This window comes from Scardinius erythrophthalmus (assembly GCF_964197995.2).
Source record: "Scardinius erythrophthalmus genome assembly, chromosome: 19".
In the NCBI taxonomy this organism is placed as follows: Eukaryota; Metazoa; Chordata; class Actinopteri; order Cypriniformes; family Leuciscidae; genus Scardinius; species Scardinius erythrophthalmus.
Window position 1 is genome coordinate 15,710,466 of NC_138239.1, and position 13,586 is coordinate 15,724,051.

At 38.6% G+C, this 13,586-nt stretch overlaps 1 protein-coding gene across 6 annotated transcripts in view; it reads left to right on the plus strand.

The window, feature by feature from the left end:
- ccser2a (coiled-coil serine-rich protein 2a) overlaps positions 1-13,223 on the plus strand; it is a 48,592-nt gene extending 35,369 nt beyond the window's left edge. For 2 of the 6 annotated variants that reach the window (XM_081347655.1, XM_081347656.1), the window contains one exon: positions 9,518-13,223. In XM_081347655.1, coding sequence (XP_081203781.1) covers positions 9,518-10,174 — 657 coding nt within the window. In that variant the 3' untranslated portion in view covers positions 10,175-13,223. The other 4 variants (XR_014028862.1, XM_081347657.1, XM_081347658.1 and 1 more) reach the window with 4 other exon arrangements.
- The last annotated feature ends 363 nt before the right edge of the window (positions 13,224-13,586 follow it).

Sequence of the window (13,586 nt, forward strand, 5' to 3'; positions counted from 1 at the left end):
TCTGTCTAGAAACATGCATGTCAACTTGATCGCATCATGGAGGAACCCTAAACTCTCCCAAAATGTCAGTGTATTGTGACTGGTGTATCTATGTGTGTCCTTGGTGAGCCGTCTGCCTCGTTTTTATTTCCTGTTTCCTTAAAACTCTGTAGGCTTTATAGGTAGCAAGTTGTTTACAAAAGGGGGAAGCAAATGTGTTGTCAGTGTGACAAATCAGACAACACATTCCTTCTGTTCTTTTCCTTTCCTTTCCTCCAGCCTTACCTCCCTCCCTCTTGTTCGTTTTTCGTGGTGAAATAGCCCGGCGGTCTCGCGGGACACCCTGAGCTGAGGCTCGTTTGCCGAGGTGCCGATTTGGCCAATTTGCAGCTGCTGCGGGAAAACGGGCATCTACTACAGAGTGCAGAATGATTGTCATCTCCTATTTAAGTGAAGCCGCGCAGCACCCACTCTGGTGGTTTAGCTTTCAGAGCCCTAGTCTGGGATGTTCACCAGGGGACGTGTTCTTATTGAAGACCGGCACACAATCAGTAAAGCCAACAGCACACAGAGAAAGACTGGAGTCAGGAGAGATTACAGGGAGGACAGAGAGATGGAGGAAGTAACAAGAGATGGATGAGAATTTAAAAGTGGAAATGAGGAAGAGAGAAACAGAGTTATTGGGGATTGGGAACAATAGGACTGGTGTTCAGTTTGCATGTTAGTGTTTGAAAAATAGGGATACTTCAGTTTTGTTTTCCATACCTGTATGATTCCTTTATTCTGTGGGATATTAAAGATATTTAGCAGAATGTCCTGCTGCTCTTTTCCATATAATGAAAGTTGTCAAGCTAGATTAACTGTCATTAGCAATTAAAATTACTGTTCCTCACACTAAGCTGTCATATGGATTTAGAAGACTTGGTATGTAGGGACCTTTGCAGCTTAGACATTAAAATAATCTTCTTTTGTGTTTAATGAACAAAAGTTATACAGGTTTGGAACGAAGTAAGGGTGAATAAATGACAGAATTTTCATTTTTTAGGTTTACCATCCCTGATGTTAAAAGTTACATTTGCATGATTACTTCACAAAATAAGTTATCATTGAGCCGTTATTAATAATGTCACAAAGCTGCAAACAATGTAAAGAAATGTATTGCATGTTAATCATAACTCAAATACTAAAATAGTTGTTCTCCTTAACACAAGTGTGACACGGTCATGGATGGTTCACTGGGTTCATGGACTTCCTTTGTTGTTCTTGGAACAACATTCCTCTTAACCATTCATAGACCTAACTCTAACCCTAATGCTAAACGGATAACTAAAATGAGTAGGCAGTGACCGTTTGATGGGATTTGTACTGGAATAAATTGTAAATTCAAAATTATGCCACAGATTTTTCCTACAAATGGTTCTGTCAGTCCAAAAGTACAATTAGTCTCAAAGACATAAATTCCCATTTTCTTGCTGCTAAACTCTTCAAACCCATATTGTTCAATTTCAGTCAAACTAAAACATTAATTCATCAGGTTTTTGCGAAATCGGTTTAACAGACCTAGACATAAAGCAAATATAGCTTGATTTTTTGCCAACATGTACACTACGGTAAGATTTGTTAATATTTTTGAAGTCTCATGCTCGCAATGGCTGCAATTATTTGATAAAAAATATATAATTAAAATAACCGTTTTCTGTTTCATTATATTTTAAAATGCAGTTTATTCCTGTGATGGCAAAGCTAAATTACTGACCTCAGACTTTTAATGGGAATGTACACATGTTAATTGGATTGCAGTTGGCCTTAGTCCTGTGCACTTGCTCCAAATGATCCTTCATATATATTTTTGCACATTTTTTGGTGATGTCTACAGTATTTGGACAGACAGATGAACACTAGCTCGACTAGGCAGAAAAAAAGAAAAGTGTAGCTCAAATATAACTGTGCATGTAAGCATACTCTCTGAGTTATAAAGGTAAACAAGTCTAGTTTTCTGTCCATAATGAAAAGAGAGACTAGGGTTGTAGAGTTACTATATATGTAATATCACAGGGCAGCAAGACCAGGCACACTTTCTGGGTGTCAGATTGTGTAATTTGTTTTGTTTGCCTTTATATCTTAAAAAAATTCCCAAAGGTACCTCTAAATGGTATGTAATCAGTTTTCAAGATAAGGTTTGTATGTTTACGAACATTACAGTTGAGCGTGACAAAATAGTAGAGGTAACTGTACATATAACCTAAGAACATTTGATTTCCTTATCTCAGAAATTTCCCCAGTGCATGTGCCGTTCAACAGGAAAAGAAAATATTATCTGTGAGATCCGCATGTGTTGGCTAGGAATATTGCATGCACGTATTGTGTTGTGGCTTATGCATTCACGGCTTGTTCCTCGCTGGTGCTTTAGTCTGATGTTCAGACATTGATGGTAGTTTGTCTTCTCAGAGGAAATGTGCGCCGTTTCTCTGTGCGATGTGCTTGCAAAAGAGTTTTTCTTTCTAAACTGTGTGTTTGTCTAGATTCACTGGGGTTTGTCTCTCTCCGCAGCTGTGCGGGTGCCGTGTGTGCGTCACGGTTTTTCTATGTGTGTTGCAGGCTGTACCCACTCCTCTCCTCTCTCCCTGGCAGTGCCAGTACCAGGCTACACCTCGTGCCAGCATGCCTCAACGCCGACAAAGTGAGTCATTAACCCCCTGACCTCTGACCCCGTTCCTTTGGCAATATGTTCAGCTTTCTTTCCTCCTCCTGACTCTTCATCTCTGCTTCCTTCTCTTTCATATGCTGTCTCCCTGTTGGTTTATAAATATATATGCACAGTATAGTTACATCATGTGTGAGTGAGTCAGGGATGAGTAAGTTGGATATCAGTCTGAGAGAGAGGAGGAGATGTGGTGTTAGAGAGATGAAAGAGAAAGCGATTTAAGAGGTTAGACAAAGTCAGCTGTTCCCTGCTGGGCAGTTTTGAACTGTCTCTCAGGCCTGGGTGGGTCACTGCACTGGTTGGACCACATGGGGTGTAACACTGTGTTTTTGTGTAGATGCGATGGCCATGCATCAAGCCCTGTCTTCAGGTGTTTTTGTGCACGGATTTTGCAGTTAAATTCATTAAATTCATTTGCTTTGGCAAAATTACTTTTTTTGAATATTTTTCTGAATATATTTAATAAATAATCAAACAGGTAGCCCTGCCTCAAACTCATCCCATTGACTGAGCTAGAAGCTGACATGTTAGACCAAACAAACGGAGTTGCAAAAGCCTCAGGGAAATCAACCTTTTTGGGAAAGTCAACTTACAAATTACATTTTTTTTATGGTTGTCTCTGCGCATTAACCTGGGATGGGCATGGAAGCCTATTTTGGTCTCTGAGTAAAAAAAAAAAGGGGTAATTGTGATAATTTTTTAAAATAAGATAATAAAATAATAAATCTGATGTTGTGAGGAATGAAATTAATTTGCGACAAACTCAAAATAATCAGAAATAATAAGTTATATTTACTCCTGTTCAAAAGTTTGGAGTTGGTATGATTTTAATTTTTAAAGAAATTAATACTTTTATTGAGCAAGGATGCATTAAATTGTTTGAAAGTGACAGTAAAGACATTTACAATGTTACAAAATAAAAAATATTAAGCAGAACAACTGCTTTCATTATTGATAATAATAGGAAATGTTTCCTGAACAGCAGATCAGCATATTAGAATGATTTCTGAAGGATCATGTGACACTGAAGACTGGAGTAATGATGCTGAAAATTCCAGCTGTCATCACAGGAATAAATTACATTTTAAAATGATGTTAGATTTAAAATGAAATTACAAAATACATTATAAAATTGAGGTGCTATTTTAAAATATTACTGTTTTTACTGCATTTTTGATCAAATAAATCCAACCTTGGTGAGCATCTATCCCTAAACTTTTGAACAGTAGTGCATATAATAATAGTCAAATGTAAATTTTTGTAAAAATTCAATTTGCAGTTGTAACAGCAGGCAGTCAGGGAGCAAACCAAGAAACCAGAATCAAGGAACAAACAGAGGTTACAATAACAAAAACTGACAAAACACAAAGGAACACGGGTTTTTATGCACAAGGGCTACCGTTAAAACTAGAAACACCTGGGAACGATAATGGGCTAGTCAACAGCAAATCTACAAGCAGACTACAAAATGGCAACAGGAAATAACCAAATACAATTGAACATAAAAGTCCAAATGGAAGACATGACAGCAGAAATTGTTTGCAGTAAATTACTGTATGCACACAGTCATTTAATTTAGCAAGAATGGAGCTGTGATCAACTGAGAGAATGTGTTTTACATGATTGTAAACATGGCTGGAGTTATAGAGCAGATGTCAGACTATTTTTCAGTCTCTTCCTCAACAGACCTTCCTTCCTCTACTCTTCCTTTCTTATCTTTCGGTTTTACTCCACTGCTTTGTGAGTTCTATCTTCTTTTTTCCTTGTCCTCCTGTCTTTTCCCTTTCTCTTTCCTCTTCTTGTTTCCTGATTGGATGAACTTGTGCTCTGTGTTATTTCTCCCCCTCTGCCTATCCGATAATACCTCGGGACAGGGGTGGAGCATCTTGTGCATTACTTCCGCGACACAGCGTGGTACAGTAACCTCTACTAAAAGCTTCACCCTTTGCATGGTCACGTGACATGAATGACCAATGCATGCTTGTTTGAGTTTTATTTTTAAAGCATGGATTCCAATTTTTTCACACATACATGAGACTTGGCATGAGACTTTTTTTCCCTTTAATTTTCAGCCCCAAGTTACCACCTGTCTGAAATTCTAATGTTTCTGCTCATCTCTTCCTCCATGGGCTGTGATTGCTGTGTGTTGTGTGTCAGATCTGTCTTTGCTGTAATGGAGCTTCAGTTTATGCTGGTGTGTTCTGGGATTCTCACCGCTTCTCTCAGCCCGCTCCCAGAGACTTTATCCAAACAGACATCAGTCTGCACAGGTGGACCAAGGTTTAAACATCTCAAACACACGCACACAAGCAGGGAATTAGCCCATGGTGCAATTGTTCTTGGTCTTGTGACTGCACAGGGAGATGCTGAACAGTTTTAGAGGACAATTAAAATAAAATGATCCAATAACTCCTTCGGGATTCACATTATAACCTCCACTTCTACAAACTCAGGATATTAAAAACCTTCTCTATTATCAAAATGGCCACATTTCATCAGCCAAATCTTATAGTAAGATAAATGACTGAATTAGAGCCAGACTTTATTACAGCTCTTTCTGTTGTAATATCTAGCAATCGTGTTACGAATGTTATCTTGAGAAACGTTTCAGAGGCAGTTGATTCTCCCTGCGCTTCTTTGAAATCTAGGTGCTTATTAAGCCTGGAACACACCAAGCCGGTGTGTTCCAGGCTTAAAGGGGTCATGACATGAGAAACCAAATTTGCCTTGATCTTTTGGTATATAAGAGGTCTTTGTACCATTAAAACGTCCTGCAAGTTTCATAGCTTTAGACGTCCTCCCCATTATAAACGAATCATTTATTTAATCAAGCTCTAAATACAGCTCGTTCTGGATCCATGGTATGAAGTGACGTCACGGTACGAAGTGACGTACCAGTCGTTTGCATATGACCGCCTCTAGCGCAAGACAACTACGCTTCAAGCGCAAGACAACTATGCCTCATCTTTGCATCATCGCATCTGTCACGCGCTTCACGTGTTCAGTCGACATGCAACGAGTGGGTCTGTTTACAAGAAGATTGCGATGTGCTGTTCCTGGCTGTGGACAAACTACATGTTTGAATTATACGCTGTCGAAAGATCCAGACGTCAGGGGAAGATGGATGCAGTTTATTTTTTGCGGACGTCCCAGTCACGGCAGTGTTAATTTAAGCGTGTTCTCCACATTTCAAGGATGAGTGACTTTTGAGAACAATCGCAGTGTGATGCTGGCTTTGCCAGAAAACTTTTGCTTAAAGATAAGGCCGTGTGGACTATTCTGGGCTCAACAACGACGACGCAAACTGTAAGTAATGCAGGCTATTTAAAACTTAAAACTACTTTTTTTTTAAAACGTTAATTGCAGTTGCATTCATTATGAATAATCACAGTGTTTTTACTTCGTTTAGCCTACTTATTGTTTTCAGAGACCGCGTCATGTTCCCCGTAGGCTATTAAAAGATGTAGGCTGTCAAACTGACAAAACAGTTTCACACTTTCGGACTGATTCATTCTTAGTTGTGTTGATGGTTCATTTTCCTCTGATTCCGACTCAAACATCATTGCAAGAGCCATTGCCTCGCACGCATCACCCGTTACTATGGTAACATCTCCGCAAAATCCGCTCGTTGTGACAAGGGGGTGTTAACAATTGATGCATAGGCACTGACGTTAGCCAATCATAACAGTGGGCGTTAACACTGAACTCTTAAAGGGGAAACACCCCCAAAACAGACTGTTTGAATCAGAGGATGAGAAACAGGGTGGGAAAAGGTTATAAATCACTCAATTGTCCAAAAAACTATAGTAATACTATAATTACACCTAAGGGAACATAATAAAAGAAAAGAAAAAAACGTCATGACCCCTTTAAGGGCTCAATAATAAGGATTGCTTTCTTCTAGGCCAAAAGTGCTGATTTTCTTGGACCCCACCACAAAAGATTATACACTTTCTTTAAAATCCTTTTATTTGGTTCAGAAAAATATATTTCCATGTTTCATTCAATCAGGAAAGTCTTCTTTACAAGAAAAAGCTATTATTGCAACAATAGTTGTAATTTCCAGCTATTATTGCAATAATAGCTGGAAATTATGCAATATAATGAAACAACATGAAAGCTATGAATTGTAATTCTTTTTTTAGAAAACAGTGGCATACAGTGCAAACATTACTCATTTATGATAGTCTTGCAAGCATTCTACAAACCATTTTTGCAATTTTGACTATTTAAGGGCTAATAATAAAGATTTCTTTTTTCTAGGCCTTTAGGGCAAAAAGTTCAGATTTTCATTTACCCCACCACAACAAAAATGCATTTTACTTTCAGAAATGTTTTAATTGCCTTAGAAAAAGGCATTTTTCTTTCATTCCATTTAACAATTTAATTTTTTTTAATCAATAATTCACTAGGTTTGATAATTTATTAGGATTTATGATTTTATGATAGGATTTGTGCAATTTTAGCACATCCTCATCTGTAGTGGTGTTATAAAACCCCTATAAAAGACTTAAGGTTTTGAACCAGTCCACAATGTCAGAGCAGCATAGAATCTGTTCGATGTCTTTGTTTTTCATTTTACTGTCTTGTTGTTGTTGTTTGTTTGGTGCTGCATGATTGGATTCCTTTGTTTTTATGATGTTAATATTGTATTATAAAAACGATATTTTTAACTTTAATTTGTAATTAGATGTCATGAGCCTTGTTCAAAGCCGATAAAAACACACCTGTGATGAATTCTGTGGTTTCTAAGTTTCTATGTTGCTTGGCAACCCCAAAACAGCCTAGAGTCAGTATAATGAACTATGTCACTTGGCAGAAGAATTGTTTATTGTGTGCAAATTGTTTATTGAAAATTGGTGTCATTTGTTGTTTAATAAAAGTAATAAGGTTGTGAGGCTGTTCATTACAGTAATTTTACCACAGTTAAAGGGGGCTTTAGGTACTCATCCTTGCATGGCTTATTGCTTTTATGACATTGCAGAAACACCAGTATGACCAGTAAACAGCACGATGAGATAACAATACACCACTGTTCAATTAATATTTTATACATTATAAACAATTAATCTGGCAAGTAATATTGATTTCTTTTTCTTTTTTTATTGGGAGAGTCATCCTCTGGAACTGGGGGTTTCAACATTAAAGCAAGACATTAAAGAAATTGGATAGCTGTTGACTGAGACAAATCAATTATTGGTATAAACAGCTCGTTAATATCTGTTTTAAACATTTAATTAATGAAAATGGTAATGGAGTTGAGAAGTTTAGCATGCAAGCGAGCTGGGATGTGATGCGACAACTACAAAAAGGAGTGAAGACCATGAAGCTCACGTGAAAAGAAAAAATGCATGGAAAATAATGTCAGAAATGATCTGCATTTGGAGTGACAAACTTGTGATTAAAAATGCTGTCGCTGTGAGCGGAGATTTATGTTGTCTCAGGGTTTTAAAGGTTACAGTCTCTGAGATCCGTCTGTTCTCACTAAGAGACAGAGTTGAATGCATTATGGATGTTATCTGCAGGTGTCCGCTGACGTCTCTCCGCCCCAGAGATTTTGTGACGTCACGTAGAGGATGTGACTGTCTGTGCTGTCTAACGCCACTGACAACTCTTCTGCACACATGCACAAACCCTCGCCCACACTTTTACTCCCTTGTTCTCACAATGCACTCTTATTCTGTATTCTTAAAGTGAGGAACGATCAGGTTGTTGTTTTTCAGCTGTTGTTTTTTTGCACTTTCTAGTGGTGTTTTAAATTGTAATGCTTTACCTCTCTTCAATCTGACATTTTCTCAACCCTGTGTGGTTGGACATGTGATAAAATTGTTTTGTGATGGTATCTGGAGATAATACACACCTTACAAATGGTCTCTGGCTGAATAGAAATGTGACAGACTGCATGAAACCACTGTTAGCCAATAGGGGGTGGTGTGGTTTCAGTAGAGCTGTGCTATTCAGCAGAAACAGCCCATGAGAGACAGAGAATGTGAATGAGAAGGAAACAAGGACTTACGCCTCTCTCATGGTGCACAGTTCAGTTGTGTATACTGAAACTCACCTGTATACATTACATGCTCATCCATTCAAATCCACCCTGTTACAGTCACACTCTGTTTGGAACTGAACAGTCGACAGGACGACTGACCAGTGTTGTCACTGACTGCTAATGCCTCATCAACCTGGTTCACAGAGCAACAGAATACAGTTTTCAGTGCTGTTTTAGATAGCTAAATGCAGGCTTGTGTAAAATTCAGAATTGAAGAATCTGCCACACCCCCCGAGAAGTTGATCTGGAATTTGAATTACAGGAAGAGGAAATTACTGAATTGCAATATTCGGGTTCCAGAAGTAAAATTCCCATTAATTTTCTCGATATGTGAATATTTTTGGGAATTGATATATGCTTTTGTTGAAGTCACCAGCCCACTTTATTTCATCTCTTTCTTTTTTTTTAAACAACTGTTTAACATATGCTAAAACTGTTTAAGCAGTTGCTGTCAGTTAAAAGTAAAACACGTGATGCTGCTGTCGGTTAATTAAGATTTGATGGATGAATCTCGATAGGAGTTTTTTCTCTCAAATTTGTGAATACTTTCCGATGTTATAGAAGTCTCTATCTTTGACCTTTACTTAAGTCACTTTTGTTATTCACAGCTATCACATTACTTATCCCTTCGTACAGTGTTTCTGTAACTGCTCCTGTAAGCTGTTCTATGAATGGGACAATTCGAGAGTCACACCTGTTTTCAATCACAAACTATCATATCCACTGATCGCAGATCTATGTTCTAGTTTATTGTGTTAAATACTGTTCTATTTTGTCCTCCACAGCCTCAAATACTTCAGCCCATCAGTCACATCCCCAACGAGCCCCTCATCCAGGGAAAACTAGCAAGAACAGTCCCCACCGGGGGCCACAGTGATGCCTGCACCGAAGGAGAACAGCCTTCTACGTCCTGTCCTCCAGTCCCCTCCACCGACCCAATTCTTCCCCCTGCTGGAGATCCTCACGTGGAGTCTAAATCTCTTCCTGACCCAGAGGAGCTGAGTTGGTTGCTTAGCACCCACCTTCGCATACAAGACAATAATGAGAGTGACTCACGGTGGGCTGGGGAACAGATTGTGAGACCGACCCCAGAAAGCCATCAAAACAAACTCCTGCAAACACCTCATACCCTGTCCTTCAGCCCGCGTGTCCTGCAGCCTCCACGCCTACATAAATGGGTAACTCTCCCTGCTCTGCCTATAGGGGGCAGTAGTGGGTCAAACCCAAAATCAGGACCCTCAATGAACCACAAGGCCCATCAACTTCTTCCGCCTCCTCCGTCCAGAGGTTTGCCATGTTACAGTGCAGGGAACGACGCCGTGACTCGCGGCCGGCTATCCCAGCCTTGGCCAGCAGTGGTCAGGAGAGAGGCTGACCCAGAACACAACGCTTCGGTACCACTCGGTACCTCCACAAGACTTGAAAAGCCAAAGATCCACTGAGCGTCAGTTGCAGCCATAAACACTGATAAGGCTACCTCCCTGAACGCATGATCACACATGCGGCTTGCACTAGATGGTGTTGTTAGTGACTAGACAACCTTTTAAGCTAAACAAAGAAGCTAAGCTATCGCATCTAACTATGCAACAAAAACGTAGTGTCACAATCAGCGCTTCTGTCGCACAAAACCTCTCTTTTGATTCAGACTAAAAGTCACTGATCATCATTCCATAACCACTGAGAAACCTTTACCACTCACAATTACATCATCCATACATAACCATGTTAATACAGTTGAGCTTCTCATGGATTGACAAACTGGAAAAAAGGATGACTGACAGAAATTCAGACTGAAAGAAAGGGCAAAATCTGAGAAAACAAGAAATGGAAAGCACTAGAGAGCTCATTTTTTTACCGTTACTCAACAAACGTCAAAGAAGACAAAGTGCCATAGACTGCCTGCGGAGCTTTTTCAAGGCCCTCAGTGTTTGAATTTTCCCATGCGGCATGCCCTCTGGACGCCCACTTATTTAGTGGGTGAATCTGACATTTGCATCACCAACCTCCCGAGGCTTAACTGCGAAAACACATATTATTGTCTACGCAACCTCCCAGAGCTTGTCGTACAGACAGAGAAGTCAATGTCTCATGACCCAAGTCTCATCTTCAGTTTCCACAGAGAAAACCTGTCAGTCTGCTGTGATTTGATCTGTATGTATATTACTTCATGTCTCATTTCATATCCTTGTCTGTGTTCACCACATAAACACGAAGTCCAAGCTACAATTTCTTTTTTTTTTCATCCTTGTTCCTATGTCTTGTTTCTCAGTGCTAAAGACTTGCTTTGACATGCCACTGTCAGTGCTTCCTTTATTTTCACCTTGACTTCAGTCATGATCAGCAGTTTTTCATTTTAATTAGGCTCATGCCTCCTGTATTAATAAGGTTATTTTTCTTGATTATGGATTATGGCATGCTCAAAGCATAAACTTGCCTTTTCACCCCCCATTAGTTGCATACAAAATTGTTATAATGCTTTTTAATTATTTATACATTATAAAGATGTTTACAGTTAAAATGGCTTTATTAAGCTGTTCAGTCTGCTCCAATGCTGCAGGATTAACATTTTTGCTTTGTCTTTGGCACAGAAATACTCTTGCTGAGACTTGAGTGAGTTCTTAATTTTTGGAAAAGACTTTCATCTTAATTTTGCACTAACTTATTTTTGGCTTTGCAAGCAATGATAAAAAAAAAAAAAAAAAAAAGTTCCATTTATGGCAAAATGTTGAAGACCGAGATAGAAAGTTGCTTTTGACCACCGTAGGGTTTTATAAGGACATTCAGGATGGTTTTGTTTTGTTTTGTTTTCTTAAAGAAAGGTTTACTGTTCTTGAGATGGTGTTTTTTGTTCTTAAGATTCCATAAGTATGTCTCAGAAGGTTGATGAGGTTGTCAGTAATTTGCTTTTGGCATGCCTTGATACATAATACACACTGTAATACATAACTATACAGCAGTATCCACTGCATGGAAGCACGTGGGCTTATCCGTACTATGATTTTAAATATGCAAGAACCTCCCTCCCATGTGCAATATATCAGAGTGTATACATATTAGTATATACAGATACTTTACACTAAACTTTTACGGTGGATGTTTAGTCCAAAGCGAAAGTGATTTTACTGCCATTTTCCCAGAATACGAGGGGCTTTGGGTATTACAACACACTCTTATGTTGGCCGCACACTTCTAGACGCACCCTAAGCAGTGATGGGCAGCCATGTCTAAAACCAACTAAAGAAAATCAATAGAAGGAGGATATTTGTGTGTATGTTTCTCTCTCACCCTACTCTGTGGTTATACTAAGCAGAAAATCAATGGAGGTCTTGTTTTGTAATGCTCTGAAGACACTTTGTATTTCTTTCTCTATATCTGTCTCTCGTTATGTCGTATATGTGTGCAGAAGGACATTAATTCCATTTGCTTGTGTCAGTGAGGTGCCCTTTTAAAGCTAGGAACATCTTTTCTTTCATTTGACTGCTAACAAGGCAACATTATGACCCATAATTAAAGGGACAATTCAATCAAAAATGAAAACGTTATCATCAATTGTTCACCCTCATTTCATTCCAAAGAATGAATTACTTTCTTCTGTGGAGCATAAAAGAAGATATTTTGCTAAATGTCGAAGTCCATACAATGAAAATCAATGGGGTCCAAGATAGAAATGACAAAGTTCTTAAAAAGTTCAACGTGTCTTGGACCATTTACTTTCACAGAATTGACAAAAACAGTTAGCATATTCTTTAAAACATCTTTGTGTTCCACAAAAGAAAGTCATACAGGTTTGGAGTGACAAGGGGTGATGACAACTAAATTTCTAAATTTGAGGCTTTCTACATCTTTTTTCATGCTGTAAAAACACTGTTTCATGAGTATCTGCAACTCAAAGATGCTGTTTCCTTTAACAAATCATCATTGAGGTTCTGCAGCGAGAGAAAAAAAGAAACAACTTAGTCTAGTTTTTAGATTTCCAGATTGCTAAATTAAATGCACTCATACAAAGATCTCTTACTGTTGTGTAAAATACATTTATGACTTGCTGCCCATGTGTGTATGCCTTCCTCTGGGTTCTTTTCACCTGGATGATTCTTTGATAGCATGAAAATGTCTGAAACAATAAACACTTGCCATGAATTCCTTATAAAAAAATCTTCCATATTTCTTTCCATATATAGTTCATGTCTTGCCGTGTTTTTCACCTATTTTGACAAGAGAGTATGCAGCATTGTCAGAACACTACCATTGCTCCATTATAGCTTCATGAAAACAACATCTGCCAACCTGTTGGTCTGGACAGAAAAGATGTTTACTTACAGAGGAATGAATTCAAGCACTTTAAATGACCCGTTTCAACCTCCACGATGGAGAGACTGTGGTCTTTTTGACCTGATCTGTTTGATTTGCTGTCATTTTATTTGGCTGTTTGTGTTGATGTTCTGTCCCTGGTCCAGTGGAAGGTGTGAGACTTCAATAAAGTGAAGGAATAAGATTGACTCTCTCTGTTGCTTTTTCTCTGTGTCAGAGTCATTCATTCGTGCAGCTTCCTGCAGCTGTTCCTATATTTTACTCTCTGCAGTGTTGCACTGCAGATCTTAATACATTATGTTTAGGGCTGCCACCATATTCATTATACTGTAAATCCACACATTCTGGAAGAATTGTCTAATATTCTCAATCTGCCCCAAATAACACTGTAAACGGCATTGACAATATGAAGCTAAATAAGAACTGAACTTTAGCACTTTCAAAAGAAAGGTTTCAGCTTTTTCAAACATTAGATGTATACACAGAAATGAAATGATATTCCTCCAGTTTCATGGTGCAATTATATTCAAGATTAATATTTTGACC